General features: G+C 44.5%; 1 protein-coding gene across 1 annotated transcript; it reads right to left on the reverse strand.

Annotated features, from left to right (window-relative positions):
* Positions 1–1607: 1607 nt before the first annotated feature.
* LOC124689657 lies at positions 1608–6702 on the reverse strand. Its single transcript, XM_047223150.1, has 4 exons — positions 6604–6702; positions 4104–4654; positions 2139–2237; positions 1608–1987 (listed from the first exon to the last, which is right to left on the reverse strand). Exons 1-3 carry the CDS (start codon positions 6700–6702, stop codon positions 2198–2200), a joined length of 690 nt encoding a protein of 229 aa, XP_047079106.1. The 3' UTR covers positions 1608–1987; positions 2139–2197.
* Between the last annotated feature and the right edge of the window lie 17383 nt (positions 6703–24085).

Genomic DNA, 24085 nt, shown 5'->3' on the forward strand with positions numbered 1-24085 from the left:
CTGAAATCAGAGGATACGGTCATTCTGCCCAATGAATCAATCAAAAGAAATAAGTTGGATCCAAATCGACTTCCTAGGCTGAATTCACCATGGTCATCCACGACAGCAACTCCGGTTCGGGAGCTTTTACAGCGCGCTGCCTGACAAGACTGCTTTGCAGTCCCACAAACAACACCACCGCCTAAAACACCTAACGATGCACCAGCAGGTTAGAAAGCCACGCTGACGTCCTCCTGCCCCGGCGTGGTTGCCTCTGCTGTCGGCACCAGAAGTACACATGTCCTGGTTTGCAACTTACAGAAAAGCAAATGCATCAATCACGAAGAACAGCTAGAAAATCAAATCCTAGCATTACCCAAGCACTATACGTGTGTGCTTCTGTTTTATAGCCGAGTACACTTCTTCTCTGAACCTGCTTGTACTGCCGAACGAAGCAAAGCGATGTCACCAGGTCGGAACGATGGAGGAGAACTCGATGGCTCGGCCAGACCTGCCGGTAGTGTGATAGGAGGCTTGAGATGCAGGCGAACTGACCGACAGCAGCTGTGCGACGGGAACGCGACAGGAGCATGGAGATGCGAAAGAGACCGGCCGCGCCCCATCTCCGGCGATGGCGCGATGGGAGCCCGGAGATGCAGGGAGACCGGCAAGCGGCGGTGGATCCAGGGGAGCCTAGATATGCAGGCGGGCCTGCTGGAGGCAGCGGGAACCATGGATGTTGGGTCCTGCTGGTGGTTGCGCAGGAGCATGTGTTCCTATGGTGGGAACCTGGGCGGCGGTTGCACGAACGTGAGGCAGCAGTGGTAGGCGGCTGGTGTGGCGGCGCTCAGGACGGTGGCGGAAGAGGTGGGGCACTGGGACGACGGAGGAGAGAGCAGCGGGTGGGCCGCCGGAGATGGGGCGCGGCGCGGCGGCAGGGAATCGGAGGGGCGGCGCGAGAGAGGGATTTGGTTGGGACAGGCTCAAGGTAGGGGAAGCGCACGGGTGGGAATTCTCGTTTTCTTTCCCATCGCTCTCTATAGTGGAGGTGATCTCAGAATATTATTCTGAGCACCGGTTTCAGAATAGGAGACGCGCTATTTAACTCCCTGGGGGCAGAATATTATTCTGCACCCCGCCGGACCAGCCTGCAGCCGCACCAACCAGCCTTTTGATGCGCTGCACCAGCCCGCACGGTAGGTGAAGTAAAATTACAACGCATGCGACATAAAAAATGCTCAGCCTGAGCGTGATCATGCCCGCCGCGTAACTGCAAGAGCCGTGACGTTACATGCGACATAAAATAGCTTCTCGTGCAATGTAAGAAAATGTAGGGCTAGTGTAACTAGAAGCCCATACCATCGTGGCATCGTGTCAGCCTAAATTAATATATGCATGAGCCGTGTGAGCTATTTCTGGCAACGTAAGACTAGAACACCTCCATTAATTTATCCCGTGAGAGTCCACGAATTCTTTTCTTTTAACAAAGCAACTTTAGAACTAATAATGGATGCTCCAATGTAACACCCCTAACGCAGTTGTAAAAGTTTTGCCAGCCTGACTACACACACTTAAAAAATAGAAGAAGGCTTAATGTGCCTGCAAAATCGATCAATGGCCTAATGCGCTGTAAAGTCATAATCCTGCTGTGCATTCAAAATCTAGCAACTCACGACAGCCTAGTGTATGAGAGATTTAGTAAGAAAGGAATACACATAATATTTGCGTAGACCCAATAATTACATGTGAAGCCTAGTGTATACACAATTCAAATAAGGGATAATTATAGCTCATGCATGAGACATGATAATCTTTGACAAAAGAAGCTATATAATGTCGTCGATGCCAACTTTATGTCGCTTCATTTGATGTTCAGAGAGGAAGCCACACAACAGGCACTAGGTCAAATACAGTGGTATATATATATCCTTGTTTCTTCCATGCCAAGAAGGCAACAAGATCACCGAGAAGGCACAATCTGCAACAGCGATATGCTTTTCCAAGAGTGCTGCACAAGGAAAAAGGTAACACGTCACGTACCTGATGTATCTTAAATGTTGAAACTTAATAAATTTCTGCTGTGATAAAATTTATCTTCTTCATTATAGAAAGAGTCATCCTATAAGCTGTTATATTTTATTTACAGAGGAGAATTTTACCTACAAAGAACAAAGACCAATTGGTACCAACCACAGCGGCCACTGCCAAGTTAGCATGACTACTGAAGGGAACTTGTAAAGGAACTCGACAATAAAATCCTGCATACACAGGAAAAATAAGCTTACAACAGTAACATAAACCCCTTCAGCTGTTGAACAGAGAAATTATAGCAGTGTTTTTTCATTAACTAAGGTAGAGGTGGTTTCCCTGTAATAACCTTAATATATTCAGCTCATGAGGTTTCTGGCATTGAACACCTGAGAAATCAATACAATTGACAATACGTAAATAAAATTACAAGATGCAGAGATTACACTCTATATCATTTAAACTGGGAGACCTAAAAAGGCTACGATATGCAGAGATTGCCAAAATATTTAAATACACCAACACATGGGAGCTAGCTACTCCTGAACTACAAAATTCAGAATTTAAGCCTCCAATCGCGAATAAAGGGATCGATAAAATATGTACATAGACTGACATATGATTTTGTTCTTTATAACCAAGTAGATGGTGTTATATTCTATCAAGTTAGCACTTCCGCTCCGTGAGGATGTAATGCATAATTTTATATCGAGAACAATGAATCACATGTGGCCAAAGAATAGACAAAATAATAAAGTTCAACCTACTTCAAAAGCAAATAAGACTAATGTTATAATCCGCTAATGTGTACTCTTCTTGCCAATTGCTATTCGACAGATCCATGTAAAGCAACCTTCTTTGGACTACATGGCATTCATCCTCTTCCTATCAAGCACTACCATATACTATCAGGCCTAGTGTGTTTCTTCCTTTATTTTAATTTAACAGATGGAATATAACTTGACCTCAAATGCTATTAAATAAGTAGTCCAAAGTAATATTTTATCATGTACAGCGGCAACCAAAGTTTAGCGGTGATGTAAACTGCAAATTATCACTCAATATCTGCACTGCGGTAGAACGAAGTATGAAACATGAAAGAATATAATTACTGGAGGAGAGTAGAGTAGTTTGAAGCTGCTTTGCAAGTGGCGCTGAGAGACACCGACATTGAAGTTGTTGCCTGCTGCTGCTCAATGTTCGCGCGCAGCGTGCCGGCACCTATGAGGAGACTTCGACAGAGATCGAAGCTGCAGTGCTGCAGCTAGCTCACCATGCCGAGTGCGGAGTGCCTACGCTGGCTGACGCGAGCCTGCCACAATCGGCAAGGACTCTGATAAAGAACGTGTCAGGCACAAGCAATAATTCTTCGCAGAGCTATTGAATGAAATTCAGAGGCTGCATCTTCTTTTATCCCAGATTTCTCCTAAAGAATATAACTACTACTCTATAATAGAGATTCCCAACCATGCACTAAAACAAACACCCCTGTGATATCACATTCCCATCTGCCTAGCTACAATCACAAAGATAGTCACCAAAATAGCACGTACCCATCTGGTTTATGCTACAGAACAATAGCAAGTAATAACCTGAATGAACAATCAAGATTGATGTTATACAAGATTACTCCTGGTTCTTAGAGAGACCGCGATAAATAATTTGCAAGATTCCTGCTTCTTCTACCTGCTCTGTAAATTCTAACGACTCAAACTAAAGTTGCAAAGTTATGCAGTGGGTAACACCACACACACTGATTTGCTCCAAAGGGGTTACCTCAGGAGGCAATATGGGTCGATGGTACAATAGCTGTAAACCAGAACCTTCAGATCCACTTGAGAAGGGGAAAAAAAAAGCTGACAGAAAATAAGAAGTGGGGAGGTCCCGTCTCACGGCCACCTGCAATCCTGCATCGTCCCCGAGATGGTCCCTGATTCCGGACGCATCTGCCGCGGCGTCATAGGAGAAGGGTTGGTCAGGGGCAGCCACGAGAGTGGAGGGAGGCTTGAGCCTCGGTAGGGGAGGAAGATACGACGTCGCCCAGGAACAGAACCACAAAATCAATGGGTGGGAAAGGAGTGAGGGAGAAGGCTCACCAAGAGAATCTTATCCTTGCCCCGTCGTCGGAGACGAGGCCCATGGTCTGGAGCTCGGTAAGATCGCTTGCCGCCGCCTCCAATGCCGTCTTCGGCGCCGCCTCGTAATACCTGATGTACGCCTCGTTGGCGATTCCCCTGCCTCCGCGGCCAACGCAGGACACCATGGCCGGCCTCCGCCTGCTCCTCTCCCACAGAACTACCGGGTACGTCGCCACCAGCGATCTCCGGACGGCAGCTGCGCCAGTGGGTCGCCGTTCCCCTTTCTCCCGGGAGACGGAGAGGAACGCGTCCTCAGCTCCGGCCACGCGCGACGCCTGAAATTCGGGACAGCCGTCGAAGGAAGTGAACCCGGGTCTCCATGGGTCGATAAAGGGCGCGGAGGCGCCGAATTTCCGTGGCGGCGGCGAGGAGCCGGAGGTCGCCGGATCTGAGGAGCTGGAGGAGAGGAGAGCGTGGAGAGATTGGGGACTGGCCAAGAATAACCGCGGCGAGTGGGGATTAGGCCTCCCGATCACCACGATAGAGAAAAAACCTCCAGCGTAATTTTTCTTTAGATATTACAGCAGGTGGAGTCTGTCATCGTGAGCATGGCATATACGGTGATGGGTGTCGTTGAGCCGCACCAGGAGGAGGCTTCGGGCTGGCTCGGTCGTACGACCCGGGTGCAGAATTACTTATTCTGCTCCCAGGGTGTCTAATAGAGTTTCTATATATATATTCGAGAGCCTTCGTGCTTGAGTTACTTGTATCATCATCAAAGGTGCCTCACCTAGTTTGCATTAGGCTCACCTTTATATTCCGCAAAGCCTAACATTGCAAAGAAAGAATTAAAACTTGTAGAAACCTATTCACCCCCTCTAAGATTACCATCTCTAAACTTTCAAGAAGTGAAAGAGAAGAGGGGAGAAATGGAACAGAGAGAAGGTGAACCGGCTGGTTTGGGCATATATACTCGAGCTAGGTTACCGCCGGCGCACAGAATATGGTGGTGCACCGGAGGTAATTATTTTACTTTTTTCAGGAAAATCTAAAACATGGAAAAACACTGTTTTTATTTTAAATTTTGGGGAAAGTAAAAATTGGCTAAAACGACCGTACGTGGTTGAATTCGGGTGTAAAATTTTGCGTAGCTACATTTTGATATAAAAAAAAACTTTTTCATCGGAGGTCGTATGCAACTAGAAAAGCAGTTTTACGAAAATATGAAGCCATTTTGCAAAAAAATCAAAAATAATGTTTATTAATTTCCATTAAAACTAGATGAAATAACACACGGGCATCTCGAAGGATTTTATTTTTGAAATTTTTATCATTTTCTTTTACCATGGGTGGGGGTGGGGGCGAGGCAAATTCGTGCACATGCGGTAAGGTAGGCTTCGATTTTTGGGCTGGCTCGGACCTGGACGACCCTTATCCCCTGGTCTTCGCAGCGCCAGCGGTATTTGGGCACCACCGGCGCCCATAAAATAGGTGCACTGGTGGCAAATACCACCTGCGTGCATCTTTTTTGGTGCGCTGGTGGTAATACTGGGACTATAGGCCTTTTCGTAGTAGTGATAATTTTTTTGACACCTTTACCGTAGGGGAATCCCCTACGGTGTCTTTTTTTATATATATATATATATATATATATATATATATATATATATATAAATCAACAGGACATACACTGTACAAGGGCAAGAGAATTGCCCCAAGAAAAAGAAAGAAGATTACATCACGGTGGCTGAAAAGAAACTAGAAAAGACATAGAGAATTAACTGAGGGTATCTAGGATCCAACCAAGAAGGGGTTGGACTGCTGACTGTTTAACTCTGTAATGATGCAGCCATATATCATTCTGGAATCCAACTTTCCATCTCGCAAGAGAGAAAGGAATGGCCTGAAAGATGAAGTCGTTCCTGGACTTCCAAATATTTCATGCGGCACATGCAAAAATCTTGACAAAACAAGGCCCCTGGAAATTGTTTTTAGCATGCCAAAACCCATCTGCTATAGACCTATCAGCTGGCCATTGTATATTGATTGCATTCCAACAATTTTTAGCAAAGTCACATTCAAAGAATAGGTGAGACCTCGTCTCCAGGCTAGTTGTCTGGCAGAGAGAGCAGTCTGTCTCCGAATCTATTCTCCAATTTTTTCGGTGCATAATGTCTCTGGTATTTAGTCTATCGATCAGCATTAACCACAGGAAAACCTTGATTTTGGGCAATGTTTTGGAGGACCAGATAGAGATCATAATTTCATTTCTAGGTACTCTTTCAAACAAAAAGCGATAGTACCTTGCTGAAGTGTATTTCTCTCCCCAGACAAAACTCCTTGTGTCATGAACATCAGTAATGATGGGGGTTGTTGGGGGGATGACCCCCGGTATGCCAAAGGCATGCCAAACCGGATGGTTTAGACCCTCAAGATACCGGTTTAATATTGATACCGGAGGAAGGAGCCGGAGTTTCGGCCAAGTGAACCTAAACCGGGATCCCCAAGAGGGGTATACCGGAACCGGGTACTGAAGATGCCGGAGGGAGAGCGTATCAGCACAGCTGGTCAAAGTTTTCCCCTGGAGCAAGAAGACGAAGGAACAGAGCCCTGACATGTAAAGTGGAAGCTGACGCCAAAAGCGACCAGGGGCGTCAGCCTCTGTCGTTAAAGGAGCCGGCGCCGCCCTTTTTGACTACAGAGACGTTGTAAAAGTAGTTTGTCTAGTCAAAGATGCTGTAAGATGCTAGAATATTCCTTTGGATGCTGTTTAGATGCCATTAGGGTTTCTTGATCAGCAAGCCGTTAGGGTTTCTTGTTCTGCAAGCCACCTCTCTATTATATAAGGAGAGGAGGTAGCCCCATTACGGGCACGAGCATAAGAGAGAATCAGACGCACGTAAGTTCTAGTGGACGATATCTTACACAAACCTGTAATTCGCTAAAGAGCAATAAAGAGAAAGATTTGGAGCGGAGTTCATCCTTGTGTTCTTCTTCTTGCTTCACTACCCTAGGTTGTGTTCTTGAGGAAAGCATCCGGAAGTTCATCCAACCTCATCTTAAAACCCTCCCCCGAATCCTCTAGCGCACATTCGGCCCCAACTCAAGCCATCCCATGGCATCTGCTCGTTCACCACGACGACAGTTGGCGCCCACCGTGGGGCCAGCAGCTGCGCTTGCTGGAGTACATATTCGGGCGGGCCTCCCCACCATCGCCGGCGAGTGTGTCGTCACCGCGCTCGTCGACAACATCTTCTCCATGGACTTCATCGATGACAACGCGGGCCGCTTCGCCAATGGCGGATGCTTCCCGCAGAACGGCCGCATCATCGAGTTCGGCTCTCACCGCATCTACCTCGACACCGCGCCGGAGCCCCAGTGCACATCCCTGGTGCTGGTGGCGCCGGACCCACCAAGATCTTCGATTGCTTGCGGGCCGCGCTCCGACCGCCCCGCCGGTAGCGTCGAGGTGATGATGACCGGCGAGCTGCTATGGAATGTAGCCCTTCTTCACCCTTTCGATTCCTGAAGGTGCAATGTAAGGAGTTCTTTTTTGTGCCTTATTTGCTGTCAGTAGTATGCCGGCACCTCGAATGAATCTCGGGGACTGCCTTTATCAAAATTGCATGCAATATGTTTATTCTTTCCGTATACCGGTTTGTTTGCTTAAGGTTCGCTTTTCCGGTCTGGTAACGTGCTAAACCTACCGGAGTCTTCGACTTTGCTGCTGTCCGAAACCCGGCTTCATGGCAAGCAAGATAAACCGGAAGGTCCTAAGCACGTGAAAAACGAAAAAGGGACCGAAAACGAACAATCCAGGAGAAAATTTAACTAACCCCGGTCATACCGGTTTTTTGTGAAACATTTCGAATTATTTCTAAATTCAAGAAAGTGCTTGCTTGGCAAAAGAACTTTGAGTCTCATATGCCGAACGCCCAAAAGAGGTAGGCAGAGCCAAAGCAAAAGAACCAAGTGTGCATCGGATTGGATTCGGAAACAAATCCGGAATCTTCACCATGCAAGGATCGGAGCAAAACCAAAACAAACCGACAAGGTCTTAATCATGTAAATACCGGCTCAACTTATAAGCCTACCGGTGTACCGGTTAAAGTCAGCACCACCAAGAGGGCTTAACGCATTAATACGACTCCCACCCGGTATACCGGGAAAATTTCACGAGGTTGCTTTTCATGAGACGGGAACAGAGTTTTCACAGGTAAAATGGAGATGAGCTCTCCGGGGCTTGGGCGGAAGTAGCAGGTATTTCTGTGGCTTGTTTAGGGGCAGCGAAGCTCGGACAAAGCCGGGCTCGAGCAAAGCCGGGCCGACCTTCCTGTGCGTCGACTTGCAACTAAGGTAAAATATTTATGATGTATATGCATTGACTAACCCTGTCTTCAGGCACAACTGTTTTCCGATGAAAATTCATCGCTACCATCAGTTTCCTTAGCTCATAATATATCATGGCACCATCTAGTATCTCAGATCGCCGTTTATCATGGCATCATCCAAACTCTCAGATCGCCGTTTATCATGGCATCATCCAAACTCTCAGATCGCCGTTTATCATGGCACCATCTAGTATCTCAGATCGCCGTTTATCATGGCATCATCCAAACTCTCAGATCGCCGTTTATCATGGCACCATCTAATATCCCAGATCGCTGTTTATTCTGGTTGACAAAGTATCACGCCAAAGTCAGCTACATCATGTCACAAGTAACGTGGCATTGACTACTAAGTCAAACCACTTCATATCTGGGTTGACCAGTGGCCATAGCTCGTCGAATATCATCTTGACATAGTCCAAGAGGGCAAAATGTCAAACATGCCAAGATGGTAAAATTTTAATCCGGTATACGCCAAGAAGGCTATACACACCGGTATGTGACAAGTCCAAGAGGGCAAAATGTCAAACATGCCAAGATGGCAAAATTTCAATCCGGTATACGCCAAGAAGGCTATACACACCGGTATGTGACAAGTCCAAGAGGGCAAAATGTCAAACATGCCAAGATGGCAAAATTTCAATCCGGTATACGCCAAGAAGGCTATACACACCGGTATGTGACAAGTCCAAGAGGGCAAAATGTCAAACATGCCAAGATGGCAAAATTTTAATCCGGTATACGCCAAGAAGGCTATACACACCGGTATGTGACAAGTCCAAGAGGGAAAAATGTCAAACATGCCAAGATGGCAAAATTTCAATCCGGTATACGCCAAGAAGGCTATACACCGGTATGTGACAAGCCCAAGAGGGCAAAATGTCAAACATGCCAAGATGGCAAAATTTCAATCCGGTATACGCCAAGAAGGCTATACACCGATATGTGACAAGCCCAAGAAGGCAAAATGTCAAACATGCCCAAGATGGCAAAATCTATTCCGGTAAACGCCCAAGAAGGCTATATACCGGTATAAAAAAAAGGATGCCGGTTCCTTGGCAAGTTCGCACTAAGTACTGCGTGCTTAACCCGAAACTCGGGGACTGGCTATGCCGGCTTCTTGGCAAGTTTCGCGCCAAGTACTGCGTGCTTAACCCGAAACTCGGGGACTGGCTATGCCGGTTTTTTGAAAACCAGCAAAGTTTCGCGCTAAGAACTGCGTTCTCAACCCGAAACTCGGGGACTGGGAGGATGTACATATAAGCTGGGAAGTTGAAAACCGGCATAGATTTGAAAGATGAAGCTTTGAAGGTTAAGGTGTGCGGCTTACCACCACGTTGCCGCTGGCATCGTGCCAAGTGGTGTCAAACTCCTTGACGACGCGCTTAAGCCGGCTCAAGTGCTGCGCCGTGCTCCGCGAACCGGAAGTAACAACGACCGGAAGCTTGTCCTTGCCCAGGCCGCGGGTAGCCGAAGACAACTCCGCCTGGTTCCACTTCTCAGCGTATTCCAGCAGCGGGCCCAGGTTGACCTCGCCGCGGTTGAGCTCAGTGATCCGGCCCGGCTGCGCTGAGACCTTCTCGCCGGCTTCCCTTGCGGCGCGCCCAGTATGGGCAAATGCAAGGGTGCAAACCGGAAGGCTGTGATGATAAGGTTCACCCGAAGGAGACCGCAATCCGGTTCTTCCTCTTTCGGCTCGAGGGCGCTTGGCAGCCGGAGCGGCGCCGCTTCGGCATCAAAAGCCGAAGCCTTCGCACTATGGAAGCCGGAGGATCCCCGACTTTGGCACCAATGGAAGTCACGTGCTATAGCACCGAGGGTTACCGGTCGGCTGAAATCGGCGCCACAAAGAAAGCACAAGATAACGCAAGTGATGTAAATACCTCAAGCACAACACAGTCGTTGTCATCATAGCCGGAACCGGCGGCCCGAGTTCCGGAAGGGTCACATGGATCCGGTGCGCCACATTAACTGCGCGAGGGAGATGAAGGATTTGAGGCCTGACGCTGGCACGCCAGGTACAGTGCGCATGTCTCTCACAGGCACAAGTTTCGGGGTATTCTGGAATTCGTCAAGACAAGCATTAAAGACCAAGGAACCGACGGAAAGAAGCCGGAGGTGTTCGATGATGGTTGTTCAGCTAAGTGGGTTCGGCAAGAAGCCGAATGAGTTTAAATGGAAACCGGAAGGATTAATCCGGTACGTTTGGAATGGGAACCTGGCATGACGCGTCAGAAACAGTGCGTATGTCTCTGACAGGCACTGCTCCCCACATATTCTCGAGTTCACCGAGAAAGTTTTTGACAACAAAGATACCGGAGCAAAGATACCGGAGCAAATATACCAAAGCTGAATTCGGTGTGATGAGATGGTTTCGGTAGAGACGCCGGAAGGTTTAAACCGGTACCTTGAGAAAATAGAACCTGGCATGGTCCGTTGGATAGGATCCACCGGACTATACCAGCTTCGGGGACTAATGTTGGGGGGATGACCCCCGGTATGCCAAGGGCATGCCAAACCGGATGGTATGAGCCATCAAGATACCGGTTTAATATTGATACCGGACATGGTCGTCTCTAACCAAAGATACCGGATAAAAGAATAAGATACCGGATTGAAGAGTAAACCGGATTATGATGGCTGAGTTCAACAGTGTTGGATGAAACAATCCGGTATACCATGAGGGGTATACCGGAGTAAAGGCAACCGGTGATATCTAAGCTGGAGATATGCCAAGAGGAGAAATTGAGATACCGGTAAAAGGATACCGGAAGATGAGATACCGGAAAACACCTTGCAAAGAGAAAAAAGAGACAAGTGCGGCAAAGATGCCGGGAATAGAGCTAACCTCCGGAAAGATTAAACCGGAATCTTGAGATATGGGAACCCGGCACGGTCTGTTGGATAGGATCCATCAGACTATACCGGCTTCGGGGACTAATGTTGGGGGGATGACCCCCGGTATGCCAAAGGCATGCCAAACCGGATGGTTTAGACCCTCAAGATACCGGTTTAATATTGATACCGGAGGAAGGAGCCGGAGTTTCGGCCAAGTGAACCTAAACCGGGATCCCCAAGAGGGGTATACCGGAACCGGGTACTGAAGATGCCGGAGGGAGAGCGTATCAGCACAGCTGGTCAAAGTTTTCCCCGGAGCAAGAAGACGAAGGAACGAGCCCCGACATGTAAAGTGGAAGCCGACGCCAAAAGCGACCAGGGCGTCGGCCTCCGTCGTTAAAGGAGCCGGCGCCGCCCTTTTGACTACAGAGACGTTGTAAAAGTAGTTTGTCTAGTCAAAGATGCTGTAAGATGCTAGAATATTCCTTTGGATGCTGTTTAGATGCCATTAGGGTTTCTTGATCAGCAAGCCGTTAGGGTTTCTTATTCTGCAAGCCACCTCTCTATTATATAAGGAGAGGGGGTAGCCCCATTACGGGCACGAGCATAAGAGAGAATCAGACGCACGTAAGTTCTAGTGGACGATATCTTACACAAACCTGTAATTCGCTAAAGAGCAATAAAGAGAAAGATTTGGAGCAGAGTTCATCCTTGTGTTCTTCTTCTTGCTTCACTACCCTAGGTTGTGTTCTTGAGGAAAGCATCCGGAAGTTCATCCAACCTCATCTTAAAACCCTCCCCCGAATCCTCTAGCGCACATTCGGCCCCAACTCAAGCCATCCCATGGCATCTGCTCGTTCACCACGACGACAGGGGTGTTATCTGATAGTTGTTGAATTAGTTGCAGTTCTTGGAACGCTTCAATCGACAAGGGCAGATAAAACTTGGAGGGCTTGTCCTCAGCAGAAAGGAGAGCTGCAACTGAAATGTCCTCATCCAAAGCAAATGAGAACAAATGTGGGTACTGATCACAGAGTAAAGTACCATCTTGCCAAAAGTCTTTCCAGAATAAAACTGAATTACCATTCCCAATTTTACTCTTCGAAATGCTGCGATAATCCCCAACCAGACTGAAGATGTCCCTCCACCAGAATGAACCTCTACCAGTTTTGGTATGCGGTACATTTTCTCCATATAAAGACCACACCAGTTTCACCCAAGGTGTATCAGCATGGCTATAAAATTTGTGTAGCTGTTTCATTAAGAGCGCCTTATTTTGGAGTTCAAGATTTTTCACCCCTAAACCTCCACAATGTCTGGGTCGACACACTTTATCCCAGGCCACTAAGGCATTTAACGAGGAGGGTTCTTCCTCTTTTGCCCAAAGGCAGTGTTGCTGTGCCCTGTTGCACATATTCAGAACCGTTTTCTGGATCTTAAGTGAACACATGTAGAAGGTTGGCAATGTAGAGAGCACAGATCTCACAAACTCAAGTCTACCCCCATATCCAAGAAAACGAGCGCTTGCATTCAGTCTTCTTTCCACTAAACCCACCAGAGGTGAGAGATCTTGGATTGTTGGTTTGGTCACTCCCAAAGGCAGACCTAAATAGGTAAAAGGCAGGTGTCCCATGGAGCAACCAAAAGTATCAGCCAAGATTTTTAGTTTTTCTTCTGAGACATTAATAGGGATTAGGCATGACTTCGAGTAATTGACCCTCAAACCTGTTGCTTGCGCAAAAATTTCCAAAACCTATTTCAGAGCAGTTAACTGAATTGGACAAGCCTGGAGGATTAGGAGTGTGTCGTCGGCATATTGTACAATAGGGAAGTCCGTGTTGGGAATGTTCAGAGGTGCCACTAATTGTCCTTCCTGGAAGAGACCATTGACCATGGCCTGCAGAAGCTCAGAGACCCCAACAAATAAGAGAGGGGAAAGTGGATCACCTTGACGAACCCCTCTTCGACAGTTGAATTTCTTGCCTGGTACCCCATTGAGCAGAATTTCCGAGGTTCCACTTGACATGAGCATTTTTAACCACATAATCCATCTCTGATCACAGCCAAACGCAGAGAAGATCTTTATGATAGCTTCATGCTCTACAGTATCGAAAGCTTTTGCAAAATCTAGTTTTAGGATCACAGTTTCCTCCCTCCCCTGTTTGCATTGGTGTATGTATTCGTATGCCCATCCGACACAATCCTAGATATTCCTTGAGTGCAAGAAACCATATTGATTAACATGAACCAACTGCAGAATTTTTTCTTGGAGTCGATTGGCCAAGATTTTGGTGATTAATTTGAGACAAATGTTAAGTAAGGAGATTGGTCTAAAGTCATTAGGCCCCTCAGGTGATAACATTTTGGGAATCAAAGTGATGAAAGAATCATTGATGCTTTGTAAATTAATAGTGCCAGCCCAAAATTCATCACAAAGCCGATAAAAATCATATTTAATGATTGGCCAACACACCTTGAGAAAATGACCAGAGAACCCATCAGGGCCGGGTGATTTGTCCGAGGGCATATGAGCAACCACCTTATCAATCTCTTCAATAGAAAAGGGCTTAGAAAGTTCCTCTAGACCAGCCAAAGGAGAGAAAAATTGGGAGAAATCAAAGTCCTCCAAGATAGGAACAGATACACCCAATCTTTCCTTGTACACATGCCATAAGAGCCCTGCCTTTTCTTGATGATCAACAGCCACAGAGCCATCTGCTCTAGATAGAGAGGCAATTGAATTTTTTCGATATCTGATGGTTCCATAGAATGAAAAAAGGAGGTATTTTCATCACCAAGCTGCCCAACGTGCCGTGCACCTTTTCTTCCAATATTCCTGTTTACAAGTGAGAAGATGTTGCAATTTCTGTTTGACAATATTACGAAAATTCCATTCACTAATATGTAACAACCTCTGTTCCTCATAGGAATCCAACTGTAAGATAACAGAGTTGCAGTTTTTGATCAGAGAGTCAAGAACCTGGAAACTAGAACTCCATTTTCTCAACCCTTTTCTCAAAAGTTTGAATTTAGCAGATAGACATTTTGCACTGTCCCCTGTACAGTTAATGTCCCAGATATTTCTGACCATATCGATAAATCCAGGCAACCTGGTCCAGTAAGTTTCAAATCGGAACACCTTGGCTTTAGGGATGGAAGACCCAATGGATATCACACAGGTTGTATGATCAGAAGTAGGTCTAGATAGAGGTTTAACCATAGTGTTAGGGAATTTGAGGGTCCATGTAGTGGAGGTGAAAAACCAATCTAATTGAACCAGGAGAGGGTCTGCTTGCATGTTACTCCAGGTAAATGATCTTCCCTTGATAGGAAGCTCAATGAGACCCAAGTAACTAATTATCTCATTAAAAGTATCAATATCGGTCAAATTTGCTCCCTCACGATTGCGATTCTCCACAAAACGATAGAAATTGAAATCACCAAGGATGAGCCAGAGGGAATCATCAGTAATATCAAGGGAAAATAGCCAGGCAACAAAATTTGCTCTAGCTACCCCTTCACAAGGCCCATAGACATTAACTAAATTAAACACATCAACAGATAGTTGTGAGGTGAAGTTCACTACAATGCCAAATCTTTCTTCCATGAGAACCTGACCCACAAACATGTTACCCACCCAAAGAATTAGGAGCCCTCCCGAAGCTCCCTCCGAGGGCACAAACACAAATTGATCAAAGAGTTTGGGTGCAAAATTCCTAATAAAGCTAGGATCAAAATCTTCCTTTTTAGTTTCATGTAAGCAGACTATTGAAGCATTACTTTCTTCCAGTTTGTTAAGCAACAAAGGCCATTTTGCAGAATCATTAATACCACGAACATTCCAGCTTAAGACAAACCACAAACGATTACTATTAAAGGTTCCACGATTCATACTGAATATCAGATAAAACATAAGCCCCAGCGGGGACAACTAGTGCCATAGGCACAACCAGACCACTGTTCATAAACACAAAGCGAGAATGAAAGCATAAATAGTTCATGTAAGAAGCCATCAGCACGATCACTTCTTTTCCTGCATGAGACGCTCAACTGTGAGCTCTTCGGGGTCGATCTGACAGTCCTCAATGATGATGCGTTGCATCTCTTCAATTTGCAGAACTTCTGGAGCAATAGCCTTGTTAGTTTTACGCGGGCGGCGAGTGTCTGCAAGAACCTGATGACAGTAGTGATAATTTATACATAGTTTTATTTATTTATTTATATTACACATTTTTACCTATTTAGAACCTTTCCATCCACTAAATGTACATCTCATGTTGTAAGGATGCAAGCTTCATTATACTATCTTATCTAGTTTTTCTATTATAACCACCACTATTGATCATGTTAATCCACTTGGATACTAAGGTACCACATTTATCACTGAGGATGTTTTTCTTTTAATGGAGTTATACAAATGTTGCAACAATAATTTAAGTTTTTAATTAACCATATATTTAAGCAAAGTAACCGGAACTTCCTTTCTCCGAAACATAATTTGCTTAAATGAGTAAATGTGTGTTTTTGTATGGTCATGTCCATAGTATCCTGCAATATCTTGGTATGGTTTTTGGAATCATGCAAGTGTAACAAATATCTCGATAGAGGTTTATAGAGTATATGAGTGTCAAAATTAGTGCAAGTAACTATGAAGTTTAGAATGTATACGATGTCAAATAACAGTTTGTCAGTGTGTCACCTTCTTGTGCCCTCATTCATTGGTGGCGCTCTCTTATTGGTTCTTTCATGGTCAAATATACCATTTTTGTGTGTGGTTAAGCAGTTCATCGGCAAAACATATATAATTGTATTTAGTACCAAATTTTCACCATTTATGCATGAATGACAAATATTAATATCCAACTTTTTAAGGCTGCTGTAGACTCATAGTACTCATTAATTCTATGAATAGAAAATCAGAGCAACTAATTTGATATGTGTACACACCATAGAGATACCAACGATTTGCATCCTTCTAATCCACTTGGAAACAACACGCACGCTTCTATTCCTGTAGACATCCAAGATCAGAGGTTTGTAGAACATCAGCAAGTTTCTCTTAAGTGAATCGCCCAAGGTTTATCGAACTCAGGGAGGTAGAGGTCAAAGATATCCCTCTCAAGCAACCCTGCAATTAAGATACAAGAAATCTCTTGTGTCCCCAACACACCTAATACACTTGTCAGATGTATAGGTGCACTAGTTCGGCGAAGAGATAGTGAAATACAAGTAATATGGATGATTATAAGTAGTAATTGCAATCTGAAATAAAAATGGCAGCAAAAGAACATGTAGCAGAACTTGTTGGAAACGGTGTTTCAATGCTTAGAAACAAGGCCTAGGGATCATACTTTCACTAGTGGACACTCTCAACAATAATCACATAATTGAACAGTTAAATCACTTCTCTTCACTTTTGCTACTCTGAATTACTCTCCTATTGGAATCACTAATCATCACGTAGTGGCTACAAAAGCTCCACTCAAAGTTCATCAATTACTTGACAAACACCACTCATAGGGATATCCTCATCAAATCATAATCCAAGATAATACCGTTGCAATTTAGACCGGGTACTAACATAGCATATACACTGTCAACAATACCTATGAAAGGGGGAATAGATCACATCAATATTATCATAGTAATAGTTAACTTCATAATCCACAAGAGATTACAATCATAGCCTACGCCAAGTACTACATGATGCACACACTGTCCTCTTTACATCATGGAGGAGGAATAGACTACTTTAATAACACCACTAGAATAACACATAGATGAAGAGTAGCATCTACTTATTCAACATGATACAAAGCTCATGATCACCTAAACATCACACCATGGGAGAGAGAGATGAACCACATAGCTACCGGTAGAGCCCTCAGCCTCGGGGGAGAACTACTCCCTCCTCATCATGGGAGACAGCAACAGCGATGAAGATGGCGATGGAGTCGATGGAGATGGATTTCGGGGGCACTTCCCCGTCCCGGCGGCGTGACGGAATAGAGACTTCTGTCCCCCGAACTTGGCTTCGCGATGGCGGTGGCTACGTAACTTTTCGTGGAGGAAGACCGGTATATTTAGGGTTTTCGCATCTGGGATAATATATAGGCGGAAGGGCGGCCTCGGAGGGGCCCCAGGGTGCCCTCCCCACCTGGTGGCGCGGCCAGTGTGGGCCCGCGCCCCCTATGGTGTGGGGGCCCCTTGGCCCCCTCTGGCTCTTCTCTGGCTATCTGGGTCCATCTCGGCAAAATAGCGACTTCTGTCTTCGTGGGGTCCAATTCCGAGAATATTTCCTGTGTAGAATTTCTGAAACCAAAAACAGCAGAAAACAGGAACTAGCGCTTCGGCATCTTGTTAATAGCTTAGTCCCAAAAAATGCATAAAAATGATATACAGTATGAATAAAACATGTAGGTATTGTCATAAAACTAGCATGGAACATCAGAAATTATAGATACGTTGGAGACGTATCAGGAGACAGCAACGACGATGAAGATGGCGATGGAGTCGATGGAGATGGCTCTGGGGGCAATTCCCCGTCCCGGCAGGGTGCCGAATTAGAGACTTCTGTCCCCCAAATTAGGGTTTTTGGTGCCGGCGGAGCTACGGAACTCTTCTGGAGAAATCGTCGATCCCTTTAGGGTTTTCAGGGCAGGAGCTTTATATAGGCGAAAGGGCGGCGCGAGGGGGTGCCCGAGGGGCCCACCCATAGGGCGGCGCCGCCCCCCTCCTGGCCGTGCCAGCTGATGGGGAGGAGGCCGTGGGCCTCCTCTGGCTTGGCCCTTCTGGCTCCGTGGGTCTTCTGGCGAAATAGAATTTCTGTAATTTTTCTGGATTTTCCCGAGCACTTTGGTTTTTGAGCCTTTTCTGCAATAAACAGACATAATAAACAGAAACTCGCACTGTGGCATCTTGTTAATAGGTTAGTCCAATAAATGTCATAATATGATATAAAGTGCATATAAAACATGTATCTATTGTCATAAAACTAGCATGGAACATAAGAAATTATAGATACGTTGGAGACATATCAATAACCCTTACAAAGCAACAACCGAGTTTTTTGATCAGCTAATGGCAATCAGTTGTTCGAAAAAATGAGAAAAAAATATGGTAAAATTGAGAGCTACATGAGGTACTCTGGTATCATCATCTCCAACTCCTCTGTTTCTCCTCATATAAATTTACTTTACGCCACCACGTTGAGTAAAAGTTGTAGCAACATGCATGCTTTTATGGAAGCAAAATAACTTCTAAGTATAAGAATTTGTTGCAATAACATCAGAATAGAAAATACTCCTAGAATTGGAGCAACATGCTATTACGGCCACACCTCTGAACATCACTACCCTTCGAACGTTGCATGCCTCAAAAATTCATTAATTTCCTCAAAGGTCGTGACCTCCATCGCCGTGGTCATGTGTATGGCCGTGGGCGTCGCCGCTGAAGGACGAAGAGTAGGTGGTTGCCAGAGTGAGAGGATGTGCTCGCGGAGAATCTCGCCAGTGGGTGTTTGCCGGAGTGAGAGGAGGTGGCCGTGGAGAAGCTTGCCAGAGGGTGGTCGCCGGAGTGAGAGGAGGTGCTCGCTGGTGAGTAGCTTGAGGAGATGCTCGCTGGAGGGAGGGATATGAAGGAGTAGGGAGGATGAAGAGAGGAGGAGAAGGATGAGGAGAAGTGAAAGAGAAGATGGAAGAAATGGAAGAGAGAGAAGGTGAGCCGACTGGTTTGGGAATATATACCCTAGCTAGGTTACCGCCGGCGCACAGAATATGGTGGTGCATCAGGGGTGATTTTTTTTACTTTTCTCCCCAAAATATAAAACACGGAAAAACTCTGTTTTTCTTTTCGATTTTGGGGAAAATAAAAATTGTCTAAACGACCATAGGTGGTTTAGTTCGGATGTAAAATTTTGTGTAGATACATTTTGATATAAAAAACATTTTCGTCGGAGGTTGATACGTCTCCGACGTATCGATAATTTCTTATGTTCCATGCCACTTTATTGATGATATCTACATGTTTTATACATGCTTTATGTCATATTTATGCATTTTCCGGAACTAACCTATTGACGAGATGCCGCAGTGCCAGTTTCTGTTTTCTGCTGTTTTTGGTTTCAGAAATCCTAGTAAAGAAATATTCTCGGAATTGGACGAAATCAACGCCCAGGTTCCTATTTTGTCCGGAAGCATCCAGAACACCCGAGAACCGCCAGAGGGGAGCCCTGGTGGGCCCACACCTGTGCCCGGCGCGGCCAGAGGGGGGGCCGCGCCGCCTGGTTGTGTGGGCCCCCCAGAAGCCTTCTGACGCCTCCCTTCCGCCTATTTAAAGCCTCCGTCGTGAAAACCCTGATACGTTCGACGAAACCCGCAGAAACCTTCTGTAGCCGCCGCCATCGCGAAGCCAAGATCTGGGGGACAGGAGTCTCTGTTCCGGCACGCTGCCGGAGCAGGGAAGTGCCCCCGGAAGGCTCCTCCATCGACATCACCGCCATCTCCATCAACGCTGCTTGTCTCCCATGAGGATGGAGTAGTTCTCCATCGAGGCTAAGGGCTGTACCGGTAGCTATGTGGTTCATCTCTCTCCTATGTACTTCAATACAATAATCTCATGAGCTGCCTTACATGATTGAGATTCATATGATGATACTTGTAATCTAGATGTCATTATGCTAGACAAGTGAATTTTACTTATGTGATCCCCGGAGACTCCTTGTCCCACGTGTATAAAGGTGACAGTGTGTGCACCGTGTGGGTCTCTTAGGCTATATTTCACATAATACTTATTCACTGTTATGAAGAGCATAGTGAAGTGCTTATTTATATCTCTTTATGATTGCAATGTGTTTTGTATCACAATTTATCTATGTGCTACTCTAGCAATGTTATTAAAGTAGTTTTATTCCTCCTACACGGTGTAATGGTGACAGTGTGTGCATCCGTGTTAGTACTTGGCGTATGCTATGATTATGATCTCTTGTAGATTATGAAGTTAACTATTGCTATGATGGTATTGATGTGATCTATTCCTCCTACATAGTGTGAAGGTGACGAGTGTGCATACTATGTTAGTACTTGGTTTAGTCGAATTGATCTTTCATGCACTCTAAGGTTATTTAAATATGAACATTGAATTGTGGAGCTTGTTAACTCCGGCATTGAGGATTCGTGTAATCCTACGCAATGTGTTCATCATCCAACAAGAGTGTAGAGTATGCATTTATCTATTCTGTTATGTGATCAATGTTGAGAGTGTCCACTAGTGAAAGTCTAATCCCTAGGCCTTGTTTCCTAAATATCGCTATCGCTGCTTGTTTACTTGTTTTACTTGCGTTACTACTGCTGCATTACTACTGCATCGTCTCGGGCAAAGCACTTTTCAGGTGCCGTTGCTACTGCTACTATTTATTCATACCACCCGTATTTTACTATCTCTTCGCCGAACTAGTACGCCTATTAGGTGTGTTGGGGACACAAGAGACTTCTTGCTTTGTGGTTGCGGGGTTGCATGAGAGGGATATCTTTGACCTCTTCCTCCCCGAGTTCGATAAACCTTGGGTGATCCACTTAAGGGAAACTTGTTGCTGTTCTACAAACCTCTCGCTCTTGGAGGCCCAACACCTGTCTACAAGAATAGAAGCTCCCGTAGACATCAAGCACTTTTCTCGGCGCCGTTGTCGGGGAGGAAAGGTAAAAGGCACTCATACTTCGGTTCCGTGTAACAGTACTTTTCCGGCGCCATTGTGTTTGTGCTCGAAGCTATTTCCTTTAGATCCTGCAATTGCATCTTTTTGTTTCTTGTTTACACTAGTTTGGCATAATGGACAACAATGAGCTTCTTGTTCTATTTCTGATTTAAGACATGGATGGTTTGATCCGAAAATTAAAAAACCCATGGAACATGTTAGCATGAATACTTTGAACACCATTGTTGCTAATGATATGGAAAATTCTAAGCTTGGGGAAGCTGGTTTTGATGAGCATGATATTTTTAGTCCCCCAAGCATTGAGGAGAAAATTTACTTTGATGATACTTTACCTCCTATTTATGATGATTATAATGATAGTAGTCTTTTGTTACCACCTGTCATGGAGGATAAATTTGATTATGATTACAATATGCCTCCTATATTTGATGATAGCTACTATGTTGAATTTGCTCCCACTACAATTAATAAGAATGACTATGCTTATGTTGGGAGTAGTAATTATTTTATGCATGAGACTCATGATAAGAATGCTTTATGTGATAGTTCTATTGTTGAATTTGCTCATGATGCTACTGAAAGTTATTATGAGAGAGGAAAATATGGTTGTATAAATTTTCATGGTACTAATACACCTCTCTATATGCTGAAATTGTTGAAGTTACACTTGTTCCATCTTCCTATGCTTGTTACTTTGCTTTTCATGAACTTGTTTATTTACAAGATTCCTTTGCATAGGAAGCATGTTAGGTTTAAATGTGTTTTGAATTTGCCTCTTGATGCTCTCTTTTGCTTCAAATACTATTTCTTGCGAGTGCATCATTAAAACTGCTGAGCCCATCTTAATGACTATAAAGAAAGAACTTCTTGGGAGATAATCCATGTGTTATTTTGCTACAGTACTTTGTTTTATATTTGTGTCTTGGAAGTTGTTTACTACTGTAGGAACCTCTCCTTATCTTAGTTTTGTGTTTTGTTGTGCCAAGTGAAGCCTCTAATCGAAGGTTGATACTAGATTTGGATTTCTGCGCAGAAACAGATTTTTATCTGTCACGAATCTAGGCTGTTTTCTCTGTAGGTAACTCAGAAAAATATGCCAATTTACGTGCGTGTTCCTCAGATATGTACGCAACTTTCATTAGTTTTGAGTTTTCTGATTTGAGCAACGAAAGTATTTATTTAAAATTCGTCTTTACGGACTGTTCTGTTTTGATAGATTCTGCCTTTTATTTCGCATTGCTTCTTTCGCTGTGTTGGGTGGATTTCTTTGTTCCATTACCTGCCAGTAGCTTTGAGCAATGTCCAGAAGTGTTAAGAATGATTGTGTCACCTCTGAACATGTGAGTTTTTGATTATGTACTAACCCCTCTAATTAAGTTTATGAGAAGTTTGGTGTGAAGGAAGTTTTCAAGGGTCAAGAGAGGAGGATGATATACTATGATCAAGAAGAGTGAAAAGTCTAAGCTTGGGGATGCCCCGGTGGTTCACCCCAGCATATATAAAGAAGACTCAAGCATCTAAGCTTGGGGATGCCCAAGGCATCATCTTCTTCATCGACAACATTATCAGGTTCCTCCCCTGAAACTATATTTTTATTCGGTCACATCTTATGTGCTTTACTTGGAGCGTCTGTGTGCTTTTATTTTTGTTTGTGTTTGAATAAATTGGATTACATCATGCTTGTGTGGGAGAGAGACACGCTCCGCTGGTTCATATGAACACATGTGTTCTTAGCTTTTAATTTTCATGGCGAAGGTTGAAACTGCTTCGTTAATTGTTATATGGTTGGAAACGGGAAATGCTACATGTAGTAATTGGTATGATGTCTTGAATAACTTGATACTTGGCAATTGTTGTGCTCATGTTTAAGCTCTTGCATCATATACTTTGCACCTATTAATGAAGAAATACATAGAGCATGCTAAAATTTGGTTTGCATAATTGGTCTCTCTAAGGTCTAGATAATTTCTAGTATTGAGTTTGAACAACAAGGAAGACGGTGTAAAGTCTTATAATGTTTACAATATGTCTTTTATGTGAGTCTTGTTGTACCAGTTCATCCTTGTGTTTGTTTCAAATAACCTTGCTAGCCTAAACCTTGTATCGAGAGGGAATACTTCTCATGCATCCAAAATCCTTGAGCCAACCACTATGCCATTTGTGTCCACCATACCTACCTACTACATGGTATTTTCTGCCATTCCAAGTAAATTGCTTCATGTGCTACCTTTAAACCTTCAAAATGCTTCTCAATTTGTGTTAATGTTTTATAGCTCATGAGGAAGTATGTGGTGTTTATCTTTCAACCTTGTCATTTACTCTTGACAGACTTTCACAATGGACTAGTGGCTTCATCCGCTTATCCAATAATTTTGCAAAAAGAGCTGGCAATGGGGTTCCCAGCTCCAATTAATTACAACTTGCATTAATAATTCTCTTCACATGTTTTGCTCGATTCATCAGTAAGCAACTTAATTTTGCAAATAGACACTCCTTCATGGTATGTGAATGTTGGAAGGCACCCGAGGATTCGGTTAGCCATGGCTTGTGTAAGCAAAGGTTGGGAGGAGTGTCACCCATAATAAAAACTAAAGTACATGTGTAAACAAAAGAGAAGAGGGATGATCTACCTTGCTGGTAGAGATAACGTCCTTCATGGGAGCCGCTCTTGAAAGTCTGGTTGATAAGGTAGTTAGAGTACCCATTACCATTCGTTGACAACAACAAACACCTCTCAAAATTTTATTTTTATGCTCTATATGATTTCAAAACTTAAAAAGCTCTAGCACATGATTTAATCCCTGCTTCCCTCTGCGAAGGGCCATTCTTTTACTTTTATTGTTGAGTCAGTTCACCTATCTCTCTCCACCTTAAGAAGCAAACACTTGTGTGAACTGTGCATTGATTCCTACATACTTGCATATTGCACTTGTTATATTGCTTTGCATTGATAACTATCCATGAGATATACATGTTACAAGTTGAAAGCAACCGCTGAAACTTCATCTTCCTTTATGTTGCTTCAATTCCTTTACTATGAATTTATTGCTTTATGAGTTAAC

The sequence above is a fragment of the Lolium rigidum genome, chromosome 2 (genome assembly GCF_022539505.1).
Source record: "Lolium rigidum isolate FL_2022 chromosome 2, APGP_CSIRO_Lrig_0.1, whole genome shotgun sequence".
In the NCBI taxonomy this organism is placed as follows: Eukaryota; Viridiplantae; Streptophyta; class Magnoliopsida; order Poales; family Poaceae; genus Lolium; species Lolium rigidum.

Bases quoted from the DNA above. Each gene is read 5' to 3' on its own strand.
- LOC124689657 (XM_047223150.1), bottom strand. From the start codon at position 6,702: ATGTCAGGGCTCTGTTCCTTCGTCTTCTTGCTCCAGGGGAAAACTTTG. The intron at 4,655-6,603 runs GTATACCCCTCT...TAATATCTAAAG, and splicing joins ATCTTCAGTACCCGGTTCCG to AAAAATTACGCTGGAGGTTT. The intron at 2,238-4,103 runs GTGAGCCTTCTC...CTGTGTATGCAG, and splicing joins GCAAGGATAAGATTCTCTTG to GATTTTATTGTCGAGTTCCT.